Source organism: Sinocyclocheilus grahami, unplaced genomic scaffold (genome assembly GCF_001515645.1).
Source record: "Sinocyclocheilus grahami isolate Dianchi unplaced genomic scaffold, SAMN03320097.WGS_v1.1 scaffold579.1, whole genome shotgun sequence".
Lineage (NCBI taxonomy): Eukaryota > Metazoa > Chordata > Actinopteri > Cypriniformes > Cyprinidae > Sinocyclocheilus > Sinocyclocheilus grahami.
In genome coordinates, this window is record NW_015505758.1 from 749,305 (window position 1) to 769,496 (window position 20,192).

The 20,192-nt window shown below is 34.4% G+C and overlaps 2 protein-coding genes and 1 pseudogene across 2 annotated transcripts; all 3 read right to left on the reverse strand.

Annotated features, from left to right (window-relative positions):
• Positions 1-2,052: 2,052 nt before the first annotated feature.
• LOC107556798 (cyclin-dependent kinase inhibitor 1C-like) lies at positions 2,053-2,740 on the reverse strand. The gene is made up of 3 exons (XM_016240004.1): positions 2,687-2,740; positions 2,495-2,545; positions 2,053-2,322 (listed from the first exon to the last, which is right to left on the reverse strand). The coding sequence occupies exons 1-3, from the start codon at positions 2,738-2,740 to the stop codon at positions 2,053-2,055; spliced, it is 375 nt and encodes a 124-aa protein (XP_016095490.1).
• An 8,080-nt stretch (positions 2,741-10,820) lies between these two features.
• On the reverse strand, positions 10,821-12,772 carry LOC107556797 (amelogenin, X isoform-like). Its single transcript, XM_016240002.1, has 7 exons — positions 12,713-12,772; positions 12,598-12,642; positions 12,052-12,105; positions 11,637-11,834; positions 11,329-11,508; positions 10,977-11,054; positions 10,821-10,853 (listed from the first exon to the last, which is right to left on the reverse strand). Exons 1-7 carry the CDS (start codon positions 12,770-12,772, stop codon positions 10,821-10,823), a joined length of 648 nt encoding a protein of 215 aa, XP_016095488.1.
• A 2,627-nt stretch (positions 12,773-15,399) lies between these two features.
• On the reverse strand, positions 15,400-19,351 carry LOC107556782 (uncharacterized; annotated as a pseudogene).
• Positions 19,352-20,192: the final 841 nt, after the last annotated feature.

Genomic DNA, 20,192 nt, shown 5'->3' on the forward strand with positions numbered 1-20,192 from the left:
AGATAAACACTTGATTTAAAGACTGCAACTTGTTCCACATGCAAGTACCATAGTTAGCCACATGGAGTCACTCATGAGAAGAAAAAAGGGCTTGAGGACAAGATTTAAAAATGCATTAAATGCCAAAAAGTAATTTTTCATAAAAACTAAATCTTTGATATTGATATTTCAATATCCGAAGTAAAACTCCAAAAGTATATTTTTTCTTATATCTGTAGTGTAAGCTATACTTTAAAACCACACTAGCTTAAAGTACATTCAATCAAGTATATAATAAAATGAACAACTGTTCAGTGTCTGTTGTTATTTCTCTTAATGATCAGATTGGAGCTGTATTGTTTTAAAACAGATTGAATCAGCCTCCAAACACCAATGCCCAACTCAACCTCTTGCCATTCATCTCCTGCTCCTGGTGGGAGATAAGACACCAGCTAAAGCGGAGCATGCGCCTGATTGACTTGATACTCTTGTTCTTGGTCTCTTAAAAAAATTAACTTTACATAATTTAATCATACATTGTCGTATGCTTTCTAATTAAAAGGTAAATGCACATAAGTGTGCTTGTTATGACTGTTATAATACATGAGACCAACCAAAAGTGCCAAAAACATTTTCAGTTATGTTAAATTGTTACTTTGGGAGTCTCTGAATCAAGTAGAAGAGTCACTGAATCATTCATTCAAATTATTCTTTCAAAAAAGTTGATTCACTCATGAACGAAACAAGTGTCTTTATGAGTGTTTATTGTGTCCCTTGCACTGTGGAGGAATATTTGTGATATTTCACTTCAGAACTACAAACATGAACACATTTATTTTTTTTCATGTAAGTTATTTATGTTATCTTTCTAAAGATACAAACAGTACAACAGGAAATCACATATGTTTGGCCATTAACTAATTCTCCATGAAAGACAGGCAGATAGACATACTTCTCTCTCCAATATGATTGGAGGAATTGCATACATGAAATATATGAGGAGTTTATGTTAACAAGTTTGGTTTAAGTGGAAAAGCAAAGAAGCAGTCTGTGGATTTCAAGAAGCAATTTATGATGTGATAGTAGGCCTAATATATACCAATTCTCAAAATGTCCCAAAACTCGCATGCACCTCTGCATACGTATGTACTTTTTAATTCAGAAAAAAGTGCATATTTTAATGATTAAAAAAAGAAACATTCTGCCTTGTCACCTCGAATAACTTCTCAGAAACAACCTAAGCTGATCCATGTTAACTCACTCTTGTGAGTGTGATAGACCTACACTTTAAAATGTCTAAATGTTTAGGCTACATCAATCCTTTTAAACAACAGTAAGTTCAAGAAATGTCCAAGCTTCCATTAGAATTCAAGAATGTTTCTGAACAAGCAACCATTTCTGAGAAGTTACTGGAGTGACAAGCATTCCTTATATAACAGTTCAATAAACAGGAATTACATTTTAGATACAATACTGCCAGTCACATTGTCTGTTTTTGCTCCATCAATGAAAATAGCTCAAAACAGAGCCACAGAAGACCCGTTGTTACACATAGCAGTGGCATTTTGTTACTGAATTATTCCGTGCTTTTGAACGAATCTGTTTTGTAAATGATTCAATGATTCACTAATAACTTGTTTCGTTCCTGAACAAAAGTCAATAAGTTGTGGCTATCAACTGCAGAAAGAGTCCCTGAAATACTGACAGTCTGTCAGAGACCCAGAGAGTTCCTGGTACTTGGAACGTGGCTCAAATCAGATTAGAAGACTAGCACCTGTTATATAATTTTAAACTTTTGTATACTTTTTGTATAATAACACTCACTATTATAATACACTAAAAAATCTGATAAACTGTACATTTTCCTATACATTTAAAAGAGAAAGAATCACACAAACACAAATGTATGATTCAATGATACTAAGTTTATTTGTTTTAAAGGGGTCCTATTATGCTTTTTCACTTTTTCAACTTTAGTTAGACTGGAATGTTGCTGTTTGAGCATAAAAAAGATCTGCAAAGTTAACAAGAGTATCAAGTCAATCAGACACATGCTCAGTTGTAACTGGTGTCTTATCGTCCACCAGGGGCAGGAGCAGGAGCAGGAGCTGGGGCAGGTGCAGGTGCAGGGGCCGGGGCAGGTGCTGGTGCAGGGGCCGGTGCAGGAGCAGGGGCAGGGGCAGTGGATGCTAGCTGTGCTAAGATGAATGGCAAGAGGCTGAGGAGAGCATTGTTGTTTGGAGGCAGAGGCTGAGGCAGAAGCTGAGGCTGGTATGGGGGAAAGTACGGATAGGGATAGGGACGCTGAAATGGGTATGGGTTGAAGAAGCCTCCAGGTTGTCTCTGTAGAAATATCAGTAGAAGAGCAGATAAGATTTCTATTGAAAAGAGTCTATATAAAACAGATTTCAAAATGAAGACAATCATGTATGACATGTTCAGAATGTAGCCTAAAACATGATAAATTCATTGATTCAAGGATTTTATGCAATGGCAAAAATCAAAGAGAATTTACCTCTGAGGAACGGCTTGATGAGCGCTTCTCTCGAAGTTCTCCATCCTCTGCCTACAAAGGAAAATACATTTTGCATCTTCATCACCATCATCACTTCATTTCCATTGTTATAGATTACATTACAGAACAGTGTGGTGGTAAAAATGAGTAAAACATCACATGCACATGCAATAAAAAGGGAATGAAACTCACTAGCACGGCACAGCAGAGTCCAAAGACACAAGCAACGATCAGGACAGATTTCATGGTTCTCAGGACGAGCAGCTCTGATCTAATACAGAAAGTGTGTAAGTCACATTGGAAACAAATGTCTTCTAAATGACCAAATATAAATGTAAATGCTCTTAATTTAGTCTACCTTTGCTTCTTACCTTTATGCCAAATACATGAGAGACTTGTCTGTGTGACATCAATACAGCAGTGATAAATGCTTTATATATACATTATTGACATGCAACTGGCCAATCAGCAGAAGTAACAGAGTGACATGTTTGAAAAAAAAATGTAACGCTTAGTATTTAGCAAGGTGGACTTTACTCAACAATTGGGAAATAGGGAAATGAGTCACATGGTTGCCTCTGTTATGGTATATTAATTGTAAACATACTGAGTTTATGCAACACATAAACAAAACAAAAGATTAAGGCACACCTTAGGGCTGGATGTGACTGGGATTCTTTGATAATAAATTATAACTTTCCTTATATCTGTGTCATTCTAGATATCATCAAAAATATATATGCCAAAAGGAATAAGAATACTTAAAAAAATCAGGAGAAAAAAAGAGTTGACTTGCCATGATTGTGACAAATATAAGCATGATTATGTTATTTAAAAAACAAAAGAGCCTGTGTGAACTTAGATGAAATATGGGGAAAATATCTTTAGCATGAAGGATTATGTTGTTGATACCAGCTCTTAAAAAATATCTGTGTTGATAAGCAACCTAATAAAGAGGGGATTTTATGTAATGTGATGTTTCTCTAACAGATACATATTCATATATTTTCTTTCTCCTTAGGTTTATTATATATATTTAAATAGTGTTGTGTGTTGAGTTATGGTTTAGGGGTAGTGAGTGTAGCAATCATAGCATTAAAAAAAATAGAAAATACAGAATTAATTATTTACTTGTGTTAAGTTGTATTAACTACTGGCAGATGTCTTCAAATGTTGATTTCAGCACATTCCAACATGAGCTTTGCCAATACAGTGTGTGTCGTATAATGAGCCACAATTTAAAATCTCTTCAGCTTTTGTCATCAATAACAACAACAAATAATAATTTTCCAGTTGTTGCCAGATTATTTCAGTCATTATCAATCAAGTAAATCATAATAAATGAAATAATATGGTGTCAGAATACCAGAACATCTTTGGTTATCTAAGTTTGCTAACCTTTTAAACCAAACCTAAAAAGGTTTGTATTTGTTAGACACCATCACTCATATTTTTTCACTCATTTGATTTGGCTTCTTCTTTACTCCTCTCTTTATTCTTATTTCTTATATAAATCCTTAATTCTTATTTATTAGGTTAAATATTTGTTTGTTAAATATTTGTTACTTTATTTCTATAAATACACATTTATTGTACTATTCCCTTTTTACGATTTGTATTGCATTATTTCCATGGGTGCTATATAGTCTGGCATGTGAAATGTATTGTATTCATACATTAAAACTTCGTACATCCAAAATACTGAATCACACACAGTAAAACTGATAAAAGCAAAATTGTTTTAATGGTAACAAACTGCCGAAATACACTGAGAACAACAACAAATGGATCTATGGACAATTTCTTTAACATCACATAACTGTAATTGTGTAGTAATAATTTTAATGTTCCAGGGTGTCCAGAGAGAGCTGATTTGCTTTTGTATTTCTAATCATTTGTTTATTTTTCAGTTTCAAATGTAGACTAATATCACTGGCTATTAGAGCACTACTAATCATTATTTAGACAGCTGCATGTTAACTGAAAAGTGTAATTTTTCTCAGCAAAGGAGCAGGCCTTAGCGTGCTGTGATGGGTGCGAGGGTTGGCACCGGGGTTGGGGCGGTGGATGGGGCAGCGGGAGGCGCTGGCACTGGGGCGGGGGCTGTTCTAGAGTAAAAGGCCATCAGCAGCTGAAAGAGCTGGTCTGAGTTGAGAACCTGGAAAGGCTGACGTAGATTCAGAAAAAAAGCTCCAATCTGATAAGAGACATTATGACAGATACATTATATTGAATTTTACATTTTAACTCTTGATTACATTCTTTGACTTACCTCATCAGAATCCGAGCTGGATAATGAGCGATCCGCACGCTGGTGAACTTCAGCCTGATTACAATAAAAAAATAATCATTGTCACATTATTTATATGCAACTGAGTAAAATGCAAAAGAATAGCTTTTGAAACATACCTGGAATGCCAAAGACAGACCAAGAAAACATCCAAATAAAATCACTGTCTTCATGATTCTCCAAAGGAAAAGAAATTATATTCTTAGGAAGAATATTTATTGCTCTGATGCCTAGAAATAGAATAATAATTTGAGCAGCCTGAGGATTTAAATACAGCAATATATACCACACCTCTCTGTTATGTTGATGCCTAAATTGCTGCCTGCTGTTGCTAAATTCAGGAGAATCCTAAAACATTAGGTGAGCTTGAGGCAACAAATTAGTTTAGCAATCAGTACAATCCCTCCTACACGATATTCTTCTGTAGCTTTCTTAAATCGGTCTGACTGATATTGCAATACAGAAAGAATCATAAGAAAGTCAACATACAGCTCTTTGAAGCAAGAATTTTGTAAAAGTTGTGAAATAATATGCTTGAATGAACTACAACATATTGTTATGTTGTAGCCACCCTGAATGACATCAGCTTTGTATTAGTATTTTTAGTTGTAACTAACAATTTCTCTGACAATTGATAAGTCCTTGGTCAAAACAAAAGAGTCACAACAACAGTGACAATTGCTCAACAACTACCTTTTATAAAGAGAGAAGCAAGACCAGTGTGACACGGCTGGAAACAGGGACAAACTTTGAGAGGGCAAACTTAAATTTATTGCTGAAAATTGTACATATTATTTTAAAGAAGCAATGTGGTTTCTAGTGGCATTATCGTGTGTTGCGGTGGCGGCTCAAGTGAGTAGCAGCATTCTGACAGATATTTTGGGTATACAGTATATCAGTGTATATTGGAATCATGGTGGAGCTTCACACTGTTTTACATGTATTGTCAAGGCAGGTTTTATAAATTTTTAATGCATTGATGATTTTTTTTTTATTAGCCCAATGACAGAGACCGCTGGGATCATGTTAGCCCAGTGAATGGAGAGAAATATTTCTCAGGTCCAGTAGAAGGAGGAGTAAACGAACCTCAGCCAGGCGGCAGAACTCCAATCAGACCCAGATAGGAGAAGAATTTTGGGCGTCCAGTTTTTGTATGTTTTTTTTTTACATTCACTTTATGTATAATTATTTAAGGTGGTTTTAGTTCAAAATATTTAAACTGACACTCACTACAGTCAGATCCAGTGGGCCCATTGTATCCAGATGGACCTGAGCAACATGCACAAGATCCATATAATGGCTCTCCATTTGGACAAAATCCAGTGTTCCCTGGTCAAAATGGAGAAGACAGAGTGGGTAACACTTTTTGCAATGTTTGCAATCACTATGCAGTACAATAAACATTAGTTTTATCTTCTGCTGTAGGGTGATGAGTCTGAGTTGACTAGACAAGGGTTCACTTTGAACCAAGGTGCACAGAAGAGTGGACAATGGCATAGATGGGGAGGAGCCAGAAAACCACAGAAGAATGGCAGAGCTGGTAGACCATCTCACAAAGTAAGTTAGACTGCAGATTTAATGCCTAAAGACTTAAGTTCCTGGAGTTCCATTAGTTTCTAGAGTCTTTAAGACATGAAAACAATGTGCTATTGCCCTCATCCTGGGATAAACAGAATGACATATTATTATTAATGTGGAAAAACAGATTTGCTGGAATATGAAAATGAATTATTAATTTTGTTAAATGCCTTCAGCTGGATAGGATGCCAACACACCCAACCCAAGCTCTAGTAGATGAGGTAGAGAGAATCAAATGAATCCACTCTTTGGAAAACCCCTGAGTCCCGACATGATGGTAAGATCATATTGCTAATATTAACATGCACTTTGCACAAATTCATTCATGGAATAAATGGTTATTGGTTGTGTATAGATTTATAAGTTCATTTTGATTCATGTTCTAGGAAAACAGACAGTTCATACCAATCTTCAAGGTAAGATGCTGATAATTCAACCAAAGACATTATGGCCTGGTTTCACAGACAGGGCTTAGGTTAAGCCAGGATGAGGCCATAGTTCAATTAGGAGCATCTTGAGACAAAACATGAGACATATCTTAAAATATGCAAGTTTCTCTCAGTTAAATCAGACCAGACATGCATTTTAGTCTGGGACTAGGCTTAAGCCTTGTTTGTGAAACCGGAGGTAAATGTCATGAACTGAATGCATTTGAAGCTTCTAATCTGTGATTAATATTTGTATTCACTTGGATCAACATAGGCTGACAATGTCACTTTGCAGGTGAGCGAAACTTATGGTGCTGTTGTTTTGTACCCAGAAATAAAAGTAATCTTTAATATTTTGAGATGAGTAAATATATCAAAAAGCAAAAATAAATAAACATAAATATGTTCTCCCTTTAACAGAATGTTAGTGCTTTCCATCTAAAGGAGGTAATGCCACTAAATTGGGGAAACTGACATTAATTAACCTAACATACTGTATTTCAAGAAAATACAATTAAAGCAGAAGATAAAATCAGAATAAATGTGCACCTTGTTTCCAGGGAGAGAATGTCTTCCTCTTACCAAAAGTAAGTGAATGAAACAGTCCAAGTAAAGATAATACTTTGCCATTCATTTTCCATTTGCAATAGTTTACATTGTCTATTTTATTTCATACTTGTTTAATTTGACGCATTGAACAGATAATAAGAGTTATAATTTAAATAGACAAAAAGCAATAAAGTTTTATCCTTCTTTCCATCCAGGGCAAAGGACAGATGCAGTCACCAAAAATGGTAATAAAGTCTTAGATCTTTTAGATATGGTAATGTTTCATGTTGAAAAAATATATACCATTTGTGAATTATTTACAGGGTGGAGTGAATAGACCTCAGGAACTGGGGGTAAAGTTGTTTTTATTATAAAACTTGTTTTATTATTGTGAAATAAGTTCCATAAGATTTCTTTGTAGTGTACTTCAATTAATATTTTTTATCACTTTTAGTATGGTCAGGGTTTCTCCCTCTATGGCCCTCAGGTAACAGGCTCTATAATGAACATTCAACATGCTTAAAATATCAAATAAATAGAAAGAATAAAACATTAAAAGAACGTTTAAATTCAGTTTACCAAATCTAACTCTGTAAATATACTTTCTATAGCTAACAGCCTTATGTGAAGCTCATCTACAATCCAACTGAAACGGTAAGTCATTTCACCTTCATCTGTAGTCTTTGAATGACCTTGCATATCTGGCCACTATTTCTTTCTTTCTTTCTTTTTTTTTAATCAAATAAAAACCATCTGTTGTACATTTGTTCCCAACAGCAAAGAATCTCATTTGAATATGGCATTACACAGCTTGTAAGTAATCAGGACTATGTACTAATATCACATCAGTTACATTATAGATATCTTCTAGTACCTAGAATAATTTTTCACCCAACAGTATTCTCTTTCTTGTTTCAATGTATAATTTTTTTCTTGGTCTTTTGAATGTCCTGGTTGTCTTTGCAGCTCCCTGCATTCATAAAGGTCAGTATTTTGGTTCTCAAATTAAGAATGACAGCTGGTTTTGAATTATTTGAATATATATTTTAGATTCTCTTATTTGTTTGTTTGTTCATTAATTCTTTCAACATTGCTTTTGACTCTGATTTCTCCAGGCAGAGTCTGAAAGTGATCGTGGGACAAACTAGGAAAGAACCATATACAAAAACTACATTGGTAGGACAGATTGCAGTACACAAAATAAATAAAATCAGTTTGATTAAAAACCTTTGCCTTTAAATAACCTCTTCTTTTTCCACAGACGAACATCCAGCTTTTATACAAACCCGATTCCAAAAAAGTTGGGACACTGTACAAATTGTGAATAAAAACAGAATGCAATGATGTGGAAGTTTCAAATTTCAATATTTTATTCAGAATACGACATAGATGACATATCAAATGTTTAAACTGAGAAAATTTATCATTTTAAGGGAAAAATAAGTTGATTTTAAATTTCATGGCATCAACACATCTCAAAAAAGTTGGGACAAGACCATGTTTACCACTGTGTGGCATCCCTCTTTTTCCACAGACGAACATCCAGCTTTTATACAAACCCGATTCCAAAAAAGTTGGGACTGTACAAATTGTGAAAAGTTGGGACAAGACCATGTTTACCACTGTGTGGCATCCCCTCTTCTTTTTATAACAGTCTGCAAACGTCTGGGGACTGAGGAGACAAGTTGCTCAAGTTTAGGAATAGGAATGTTGTCCCATTCTTGTCTAATACAGGCTTCTAGTTGTTCAACTGTCTTAGGTCTTCTTTGTCGCATCTTCCTCTTTATGATGCGCCAAACGTTTTCTATGGGTGAAAGATCTGGACTGCAGGCTGGCCATTTCAGTACCCGGATCCTTCTACGCAGCCATGATGTTGTAATTGATGCAGTATGTGGTCTGGCATTGTCATGTTGGAAAATGCAAGGTCTTCCCTGAAAGAGACGACGTCTGGATGGGAGCATATGTTGTTCTAGAACTTGGATATACCTTTCAGCATTGATGGTGCCTTTCCAGATGTGTAAGCTGCCCATGCCACACGCACTCATGCAACCCCATACCATCAGACATGCAGGCTTCTGAACTGAGCACTGATAACAACTTGGATTGTCCTTGTCCTCTTTAGTCCGGATGACATGGCGTCCCAGTTTTCCAAAAAGAACTTCAAATTTTGATTCGTCTGACCACAGAACAGTTTTCCACTTTGCCACAGTCCATTTTAAATGAGCCTTGGCCCAGAGAAAACGCCTGCGCTTCTGGATCATGTTTAGATATGGCTTCTTTTTTGACCTATAGAGTTTTAGCCGGCAACGGCGAATGGCACGGTGGATTGTGTTCACCGACAATGTTTTCTGGAAGTATTCCTGAGCCCATGTTGTGATTTCCATTACAGTAGCATTCCTGTATGTGATGCAGTGCCGTCTAAGGGCCCGAAGATCACGGGCATCCAGTATGGTTTTCCAGCCTTGACCCTTACGCACAGAGATTGTTCCAGATTCTCTGAATCTTTGGATGATATTATGCACTGTAGATGATAACTTCAAACTCTTTGCAATTTTTCTCTGAGAAACTCCTTTCTGATATTGCTCCACTATTTTTCGCCGCAGCATTGGGGGAATTGGTGATCCTCTGCCCATCTTGACTTCTGAGAGACACTGCCACTCTGAGAGGCTCTTTTTATACCCAATCATGTTGCCAATTGACCTAATAAGTTGCAAATTGGTCCTCCAGCTGTTCCTTATATGTACATTTAACTTTTCCGGCCTCTTATTGCTACCTGTCCCAACTTTTTTGGAATGTGTAGCTCTCATGAAATCCAAAATGAGCCAATATTTGGCATGACATTTCAAAATGTCTCACTTTCAACATTTGATATGTTATCTATATTCTATTGTGAATAAAATATAAGTTTATGAGATTTGTAAATTATTCCATTCCTTTTTTACTCACAATTTGTACAGTGTCCCAACTTTTTTGGAATTGGGTTTGTATAACTCAGCATAGAATTTCAATGTATACTGTAGTTTTTTATTTTATTGCTAATTAATGCCTCTTTATAGTTGTTCACTCAACCACAGATTGCTGAATTTTCTGCTTTAATCATTACTCTTGAGAATCTGCTCATTAAAACTATTAGCATCAACACTGTGACTTTGATCATTTTGTCACTGAAGTTGGGTGATTTATTCTTAATTGTTAATACAAGAAAGCACTGCTCCTAATCAAGTTTCAGCAGAAGTACAAAAGACAATTTTCAACATAAAAAAATAATAATAACTATAGACAATATAAATCGATCATCTTTTATTTATTTGGTAACATATGGATATGTCCAAGTTGAACAACAATGTCTCCTTTGAGGGGTCTCCGTGGTGGGATATCTGGAAAGCCAACGACAAATTTACATACTGATAAATTAACTGGAATGATATCCTATTATAATATACAAATTTTAATACCTTTTTAATAATGAAATCTTCTGAGCCTATGGCTCAAACAATGGGAACCCAGGATGCCCCTGTCAGAGACAGAGCTGGTTAACAAACTGTCTACAAATTCTACAGTAATTATTCTGTCCAGCAATATTTTGTCAGGTTTGGTTATTAACAACATGTTAACAAAAGATTGCTTCTGAAAACACCTCTCCAGTTCCCGGACCGGGCCGATCACCACGGTAATCAGGAGCAGACGTTACCTTCGGGTCTGACTTTCCCCTGTTCTGAAAAATGTGAAACATTCTCTGTAAAATGTCTAAGAAAACACAAATACAAGCCCCTTAAGACTACATCAGAGTAATGTGATTCATGTAATTAAATTTTATCATTTAATATTAAATATTTATTAACTATTTATTAAAATAAATATTTTCATTGTTTCCTTCTTGGAGGTAATACACTTTTCATTTAATCATTTTTCTTTGTAAAAATCACATTTTTGCCTAGTCAACCAATTGAAATGAGAAGAAAATGTGAGGAAAAATGGTTTTACAATACCTGGATTGGTTGTATTGGTTGCATTGGTTGCATTGGTTGCACTGGCTGCATTGGTTGCACTGGCTGCATTGGTTGCATCGTGTCCCAACCTTGAATACTTGGACCAGTGTTCTGGTTGGGTATCAGCCTTACAGGAGTGTTCCTCAGAGGATATAGATTAGTCAGGAAGAATGGAAATCCCTAAAAACAAACATGACTTTTTTTACTCTCCAGATAAGATTTGTGAGAATAATTTTTAAAAAACTTGTGGAACAAAAAAAAAGGAGCAAAAAATCCATGAGTGCACGATGTTCCCTGTCTGTCTGTACCGGGGGAAGGTTCTGTGTTGGTAAGCCATTGTTGGGACCAATGCCAGGTATAGGCTGCTCCTGCAGCAATGGGGGCAACTGTGCTGGGTTCAGCTGGTTTATTTGAGGGGGCAGGAAGGGTCCCTGCATCGCAGGATTGAAGTTCAGCACCTGTGGGGGCTGCTGCTGAATCAGGAAGGGAGGGAAAAATGCAGTTCCCTAAGGAGAAAGAAAGCAAAGATTTAAATCAGCCCTTAATGAGCACCAAACCATACCAACAGAACACCATATTAAGATAACAGTTAATTCCTTGTTTCAGGTTAAGAAATTATATATCTCTGTCATATACAAGGCAATTACGTTATGGCAGATTTTACCCTCAAATGTTCAAGCTATCTTCGTATTAGTTTTTTTACATGACTGGATGCTGAATTACCTGTGCTGGACCCAAACCCATACCTGCCAGGGTGAGTCCATTGAAACGCAAAACCTACAAAGAAGGAAAAAGAGACATGAGCATAACATAAAACAAAAATGTACACTACCATTCAAAAGTTTGGGATTAGTAATTTAATATATGTATTTATACACCATATTTTTTTACAGTAAAGACATCTACAATTAATCAAAAGATTTCTTTTAAACTTTCTATTAATCAATGAATCCCAAAAAAAGTCAGCCAATAATAGAATGATTTCTGAAGGATCATGTGACACTGAATACTGGAGTAATGATGCTGAAAATTCAGCTTTGCCACAGCCTTAAATCATATTTTGAAATATTAAAATAGAAAAGCATTATTTTAATTTGTAATAATATTTTGCAGTATTACTGCTTTTACTTTGTTTTTGATCAAATAAATGCAGTCTTGGTGAGCAAAAGAAACTTTTAAAACATCTTATTGACCCTAAACTTTTAAATGGTAGGATTTAATATATAACATTTTGTATAAAATTCATGTCAAAATGCACACGAAACATACCTCATTACTGTTACTTGCAATTATTCCAATGTGTGGCTGGTAGATCTGAGAAACACAAACAGATTTGTTACTATAGATTCCAGAAGAAGACATTCATTTATCATTGGACACTTACAGGAGCACAAGTGCAAATGCTGAGAAGACCAGCCATGGAAAAGATGGCCTGAAACTTCATCTTGGTTATCTGTGGATAAAAAAAAAAATCTATGAAATGGAACATATACTAAAGTCTAAAAACATTGCGACACAGTCCTTAGAAATAAAATATTTAGATACATTCTTGAAAGACTCCTTACTGGTGCTGTCTATATATACTAATAATAATCAATAAAGGCAATACATCAATAACTGACAATAAATGCAGAATATTAAAGAAATAAAAAGTACATTCAAGGCAGAGCAGAAGTGCGAACTATTAGCTTCTTTTCCCCTTTGCTTTTAAACTGCTGCATGTCCTCTTATAATATCAGGTTGCTGTAGCTGTGACACATACGGTGTGTCATGTGCCTCAATTTGTCTATACCGCGTTATATATAGACATGTATCATTATGGTCAACTGAGCTGCTAATTGTTTCCATCAATTTATTGTCTGGGTTTGAGTATGTCTGTATATGCACAGTATGTGTGTTTTGATTAATTATCATTATTATGAAGTCGTTAATCAGAAATTACTTATTTGCATTATAAACTTGTCAACCTCAAAACTGTTTATATCATGGCCTTGATAAGCACAGTAGTTGTGACATATAACATTTGCACTCTACTTAAAATACCTGTGCTGAATCACACACTTTACCGTTTGGGGTCTGTACAATTTGTTGGAGTCGCTTCATCAAGGCTCGCCAAGGCTTTATTTGATCAAAAATGCAGTAAAACAGTAATATTGTGATTTATTATTACAAAATAAAATAACTGTTTTATATTTTCAAATATTTTAAAAGTTTAATTTTCAGCAGCCATTACTCCAGTGGTATGATTTTGATTTATTTTGATTTATTTATTTATTTATTTGTGGCTATAATGTTCAGAAGAACAGAATTTTAAAAACCACCTTTGGTTGCTTTAATGTATCCTGCATAATGCAGAATAATAATATTTATTAAAAGTATTTTAATAAAAGAACGTATCTATCTATCTATCTATCTATCTATCTCTCTAAACAAAATCTTATTGACCCTAGCTTTAAATGGTATATTATGAACAAATATTATTTTGTCTATGTCTGTGTAACTTTTGATGATTTGCGACTTTTTCTGTCCTGATGCCATTATGTGGGAGGATAATACAATCTTTTCTGTAGCAACCATAGTTTCGACATAGTGTGAATCATAATAATTGTTATGGATTTCTTTAAATAGAAGTCTATGTGAACCAGTGGCCACGTCAGAAATGAGCTTTGTGAGAGACTGACTGCAAAAGAATGCATACACTGTAAAAAAGGACCATGAATTTAATGGTAAAAGACTGTAAAAATGCTACAGTAAAAACCTGTTAAATGGTTAATGGTAAATTCCCCTACTATATACGGTGAAAAACGCTATTGGACATTACATGTAATTTTACGGTAGTATACCATTTTTGGAAGTGAAAAAGACAGTATAATTTACAGTGAATAATGTAAATTTACAGTAATAACGTAAATTGACATTCCCAGAATTCCCTGCATTACATTTCAAATGTGATGTTTTTTTTGTTGAAATGACTGATTCTTATTCGTTTTTTCTTATCAGTTTTGTATATTAGGGTAGTGTGTTACACCTAATGTTGTTAAATGAATGTTTATTGCATTACTTCAGTTTCATGTGTGTTACGATGATGGTGTTTAGTGTTCGTGTGAATGACACTGTGCACCTTCTATATATGTTATTATTTAAAAGCTGCTTGTGATGGGCTTTGATTCATCATGTGACTTTCTCGTCACCACCTGCATTTGGAGGTTATCAGTGTATTACAAAGGTACAAAACAGATTTCAGTAAGCTACTTCAATAGGTTGGTATATTAACATTATATCAGTTAATGAAATTATGGTATTTAACAGTCAATTTAAGTTAAAACCGTAAAACCTAAAATGTTGCTACTGTAATTTTTACGGTAAAATTCCGGCAACCACAGCTGCCGTTTTTTTACCATAAGATCTACAGATTTTTTTTACAGTGTAGCCTTAATGGAGAGATGAGTGAGGTACTGAGACAAATTAGGGACAGGGAATAGAAAAACAAATAGATTAAATTGATCTTTTTAAAACAGTGATAATGTGGATGATGATGATTATCATGATAGTATTAATTGTATTATTATATTAATACATTTCAAAAGATAAAATAAATACTTACAGTGGAATTGTTTCTTTATTTCTTTCTTTTTAAAAATGTTCCGCAGTAACTTCATGAACACTGTTGCCATAGATGGCAATATAACACAATAAACAAACTTTCAAGTGTGGCCATAATATTATCATATGATTAAGAGGGTGAAAATATTCACTGTTGCAACAAACTAGCGACTTTTATTCAATATTCAGTATAAACATTTGTTACAACTGTTGACAATTTGTCAGTATAAAGCAAAGCATTAGACATTTTACTAAAGTACATTATACTTATCAATAATTCTGTAATATTCTAAATAAAAAATTACATTTATTGCAGAGACGATCTCTTGAAAGTATCTGTGAAAAGAAACAAACTCAATCAGCTCCTCAGCAAGAGTATTAATTATTGTACAATAAAAACAATGTGTAACTGTGTCAACACATGTATAAAACACACCTAAGCTATTTCAACACATACTTCACTCAAATTTACCCAACAGGATTTCCAGACACAGCAGGGTTGACCTGGGCTGGCATCTGTATAGATAATAAATCATGTTATAATGCAGGATACCACTCAATAGATTTTTGAAAAATACTAAATATTTTTTCTACAAACCTGGGTGATTGAGACAGGTGGTCTTGCAGTGGTCCTTCTGAGGAAGGAGCGCTGAGAAGAATGATTTAACACAGTTATGTGGAAGGCAGGAATTCTGCCTTTTGAACATTGCACAAACACTGCATATTGCTAAACAATTAAATTACAGTACACTTTTTTTCTACAAACTTACATATCAGAAATCATATGAACTGAATAGATAATAACCAGTTAGTTATTAGTAGTTTTAAGCATACTACAAGTGAATAGGATAAAGTTCAAGGTTTTTACAGAGGAGATTTTGAATGAGTGGCCAAAATTGGCCTAAAAAAAACAATGGTTTTGCCAGTAATTGCTTCATCAAATGATGGTACAGCTTGATTATATCCAGTAGGGCCTTGTCCAGCCTAAAAGTATTAGGAATGAGTTTCATGAATATATTTATAGTCCATACATATAATTTATAGTATTAGAATAGTACTCCCAGAATTCCCTGCATTACATTTCAAATGTGATGTTTTTTTTGTTGAAATGACTGATTCTTATTCGTTTTTTCTTATCAGTTTTGTATATTAGGGTAGTGTGTTACACCTAATGTTGTTAAATGAATGTTTATTGCATTACTTCAGTTTCATGTGTGTTACGATGATGGTGTTTAGTGTTCGTGTGAATGACACTGTGCACCTTCTATATATGTTATTATTTAAAAGCTGCTTGTGATGGGCTTTGATTCATCATGTGACTTTCTCGTCACCACCTGCATTTGGAGGTTATCAGTGTATTACAAAGGTACAAAACAGATTTCAGTAAGCTACTTCAATAGGTTGGTATATTAACATTATATCAGTTAATGAAATTATGGTATTTAACAGTCAATTTAAGTTAAAACCGTAAAACCTAAAATGTTGCTACTGTAATTTTTACGGTAAAATTCCGGCAACCACAGCTGCCGTTTTTTTACCATAAGATCTACAGATTTTTTTTACAGTGTAGCCTTAATGGAGAGATGAGTGAGGTACTGAGACAAATTAGGGACAGGGAATAGAAAAACAAATAGATTAAATTGATCTTTTTAAAACAGTGATAATGTGGATGATGATGATTATCATGATAGTATTAATTGTATTATTATATTAATACATTTCAAAAGATAAAATAAATACTTACAGTGGAATTGTTTCTTTATTTCTTTCTTTTTAAAAATGTTCCGCAGTAACTTCATGAACACTGTTGCCATAGATGGCAATATAACACAATAAACAAACTTTCAAGTGTGGCCATAATATTATCATATGATTAAGAGGGTGAAAATATTCACTGTTGCAACAAACTAGCGACTTTTATTCAATATTCAGTATAAACATTTGTTACAACTGTTGACAATTTGTCAGTATAAAGCAAAGCATTAGACATTTTACTAAAGTACATTATACTTATCAATAATTCTGTAATATTCTAAATAAAAAATTACATTTATTGCAGAGACGATCTCTTGAAAGTATCTGTGAAAAGAAACAAACTCAATCAGCTCCTCAGCAAGAGTATTAATTATTGTACAATAAAAACAATGTGTAACTGTGTCAACACATGTATAAAACACACCTAAGCTATTTCAACACATACTTCACTCAAATTTACCCAACAGGATTTCCAGACACAGCAGGGTTGACCTGGGCTGGCATCTGTATAGATAATAAATCATGTTATAATGCAGGATACCACTCAATAGATTTTTGAAAAATACTAAATATTTTTTCTACAAACCTGGGTGATTGAGACAGGTGGTCTTGCAGTGGTCCTTCTGAGGAAGGAGCGCTGAGAAGAATGATTTAACACAGTTATGTGGAAGGCAGGAATTCTGCCTTTTGAACATTGCACAAACACTGCATATTGCTAAACAATTAAATTACAGTACACTTTTTTTCTACAAACTTACATATCAGAAATCATATGAACTGAATAGATAATAACCAGTTAGTTATTAGTAGTTTTAAGCATACTACAAGTGAATAGGATAAAGTTCAAGGTTTTTACAGAGGAGATTTTGAATGAGTGGCCAAAATTGGCCTAAAAAAAACAATGGTTTTGCCAGTAATTGCTTCATCAAATGATGGTACAGCTTGATTATATCCAGTAGGGCCTTGTCCAGCCTAAAAGTATTAGGAATGAGTTTCATGAATATATTTATAGTCCATACATATAATTTATAGTATTAGAATAGTACTAGCAACTTGTTGTGTACCGCAACTTGTTGCTGCGGAGGCATTATGGCTGGTTGATTCTGGGGCCCACCAATGTAATACGGCAAACCCTGTTGATCAGAACAGTCCACAACAACACCCCAAATTACATTAATTTAGACAGAATTAAATGCATATTGTTGCACAAACATTGTGAATAAAAATGAACAAATACCCCATTAGGTGAAGCGAAAGGGTAAGCCAGCTGAGGTCCAATGTTGGGGGGACCATAGGGAACTGCGGCCACAGGTGGGTGCTGAAGCACAAATGGAGGAAGAAAAGCAGCAGGCAGAATCTGTCAGACACAAAAGAGTTAGTTATTGTCTGTGTAAAACATTATCTTTTAGTGGGACAATAGTTCGCCCAAAAAAAATTTTATTTGCTGAACATTTACTCACCCTCAGGCCATCCAAGATGTACTGTAAAAAATTTGTCACTTCATTGGAACAGATTTGGAGAAAATAACATTACTTCACTTGCTCACCAATGGATCATCTGAAGTGAATGGGTGCCATCAGAATGAGGGCTCAAACCGCTGACAAAAACATCACAATAATCCACAAGCAATCCACATGACTCCAGTCCATCAATTAATGCCTTGTGAAGTGAAAAGCTGTGTTTGTAATAAATAAATCCATCAAGATGTTTTTAACTTCAAACCATAGCTAAAATTCACTATCCATAAAACTGCTTTCTCCATTGAAAAAGTAAACTCATCTTAATTTCGGAGAGAAATATGCACAGATCAAACATCATTTACAAGTAAAAAAGAAAATCCAGAATAGATCAAAACAAATATGCCGGTGGATTTTGATGTGAGACCACAACAGGGGATGGACATTTTCACTGGAGGAAGTGTTATTATGGATCATTATGGACTTGTATTTTGGCCAGAAGTGATGGTTTAAAGTTAAAATGCTTTAACAACAGATTTGTTTCTTATAAACACGTAGCTTTTCACTTTACAAGGCATTAATTGATGGACTGGAGTCGTGTGGATCACTTGTGGATTATTGTGATGTTTTTATCAGCTGTTTGGACTCTTATTCTGACGGCACCCATTCACTGCAGAGCAAGTGATGTAATGTTAAATTTCTCCAAATCAGTTCAGATTAAAAAAGAAACAAACTCATTAACATCTTGGATGGTCTGAGTAGATTTTCAGCATATTTTCATATTTGGGGGTATTTTTCCTTTAAGTGGTAAATCTTCAGTTCCTACCTATGCTAATGGAAGCTGTCCTATAACAGCAGGACCACCAGAAAGCACATGTGTGTTCAGACCACCCACCAACAGAGGGTTAACTCCATTTACCCCAGTAACCAGTTCACCATTCAGACCGTTAATCAGATGCAACTTTTAAAAATAAGTGTAGCTTAAAGTGCCAGTGTTAACAAACATAACTCTGATCATTCTGATTATATGAATGGTCTTACCTTAGCTGAGGTAATCTAAAAGAGAAGTATCAAAGTGATCAAAGCATGTATAAATGAACTGATGAATCATGATTGACCAAAATATATAAAGTAAATGAAATCAATGTAGGCCTACTCACATCAGCAATTACGGTCAGAACCATAATGGTCATAACAAAGTTCTTCATCTTGCAATCTGAAAAACAGCATATTTTGAATTCAAGTCTATTCAAAATCAAGTCTGAATTTGATACTAACACAATCATGCAGCATAAATATAAAACAATTTTTACATGGCATTCTTTCATTAGATTTGTTTTTTTATGTCTCAATAGCAACAATGTTTCTGGCACTCACCTGTATATCACTCCAGTAGTGATTTGCTTTGCCATGTACAGTACAGTAGGCCTATAGATCTCTAAAGCCTTTTATTGAGCTGAACGATCTAGTTCCGCCAATTAGAGTTCAACACTAATCCAGTTGTGTTTATTAGCAGGGTATTAGGAAGCATTAGTTACATTATGGTTATGCTATTGTATTCAGATATTTTCAAGTTTACCTCAAGGATATCTTTTGGCAGAATTTGTGGTCATTTGAGTTTTTAAGGATTCTGGAGTTCTCAGAGTGACTAAACATACACAGATGTACGCACAAGGTTAGTCACATGACATAATCGTGTTCACTGTAGCCTGCACAGACACATGAAAACAGAGATAACATAATATTTTTAGTCATGACATTACGCTTATACTGGATTCTTGTTTTTTTGTAATTTGTGTACATTTGTTGGTTATTGGAATTAAGAGATCTCAACTGTACAATATCTGATTTTATTATATTTTTTCAAATTTTATAAAGAACAAAAATTATTAGGAACACTGAAAAGTCACAGTAAATAACTCAATATATATATACATACACATATATAAAAGGAAAACTCTTTAAATTAATAGTATAGTATGATATAAATATTAATGTATAATATAATTATATTCTGATATTCAACAGAGTCTGGTAAAATAACTAAAA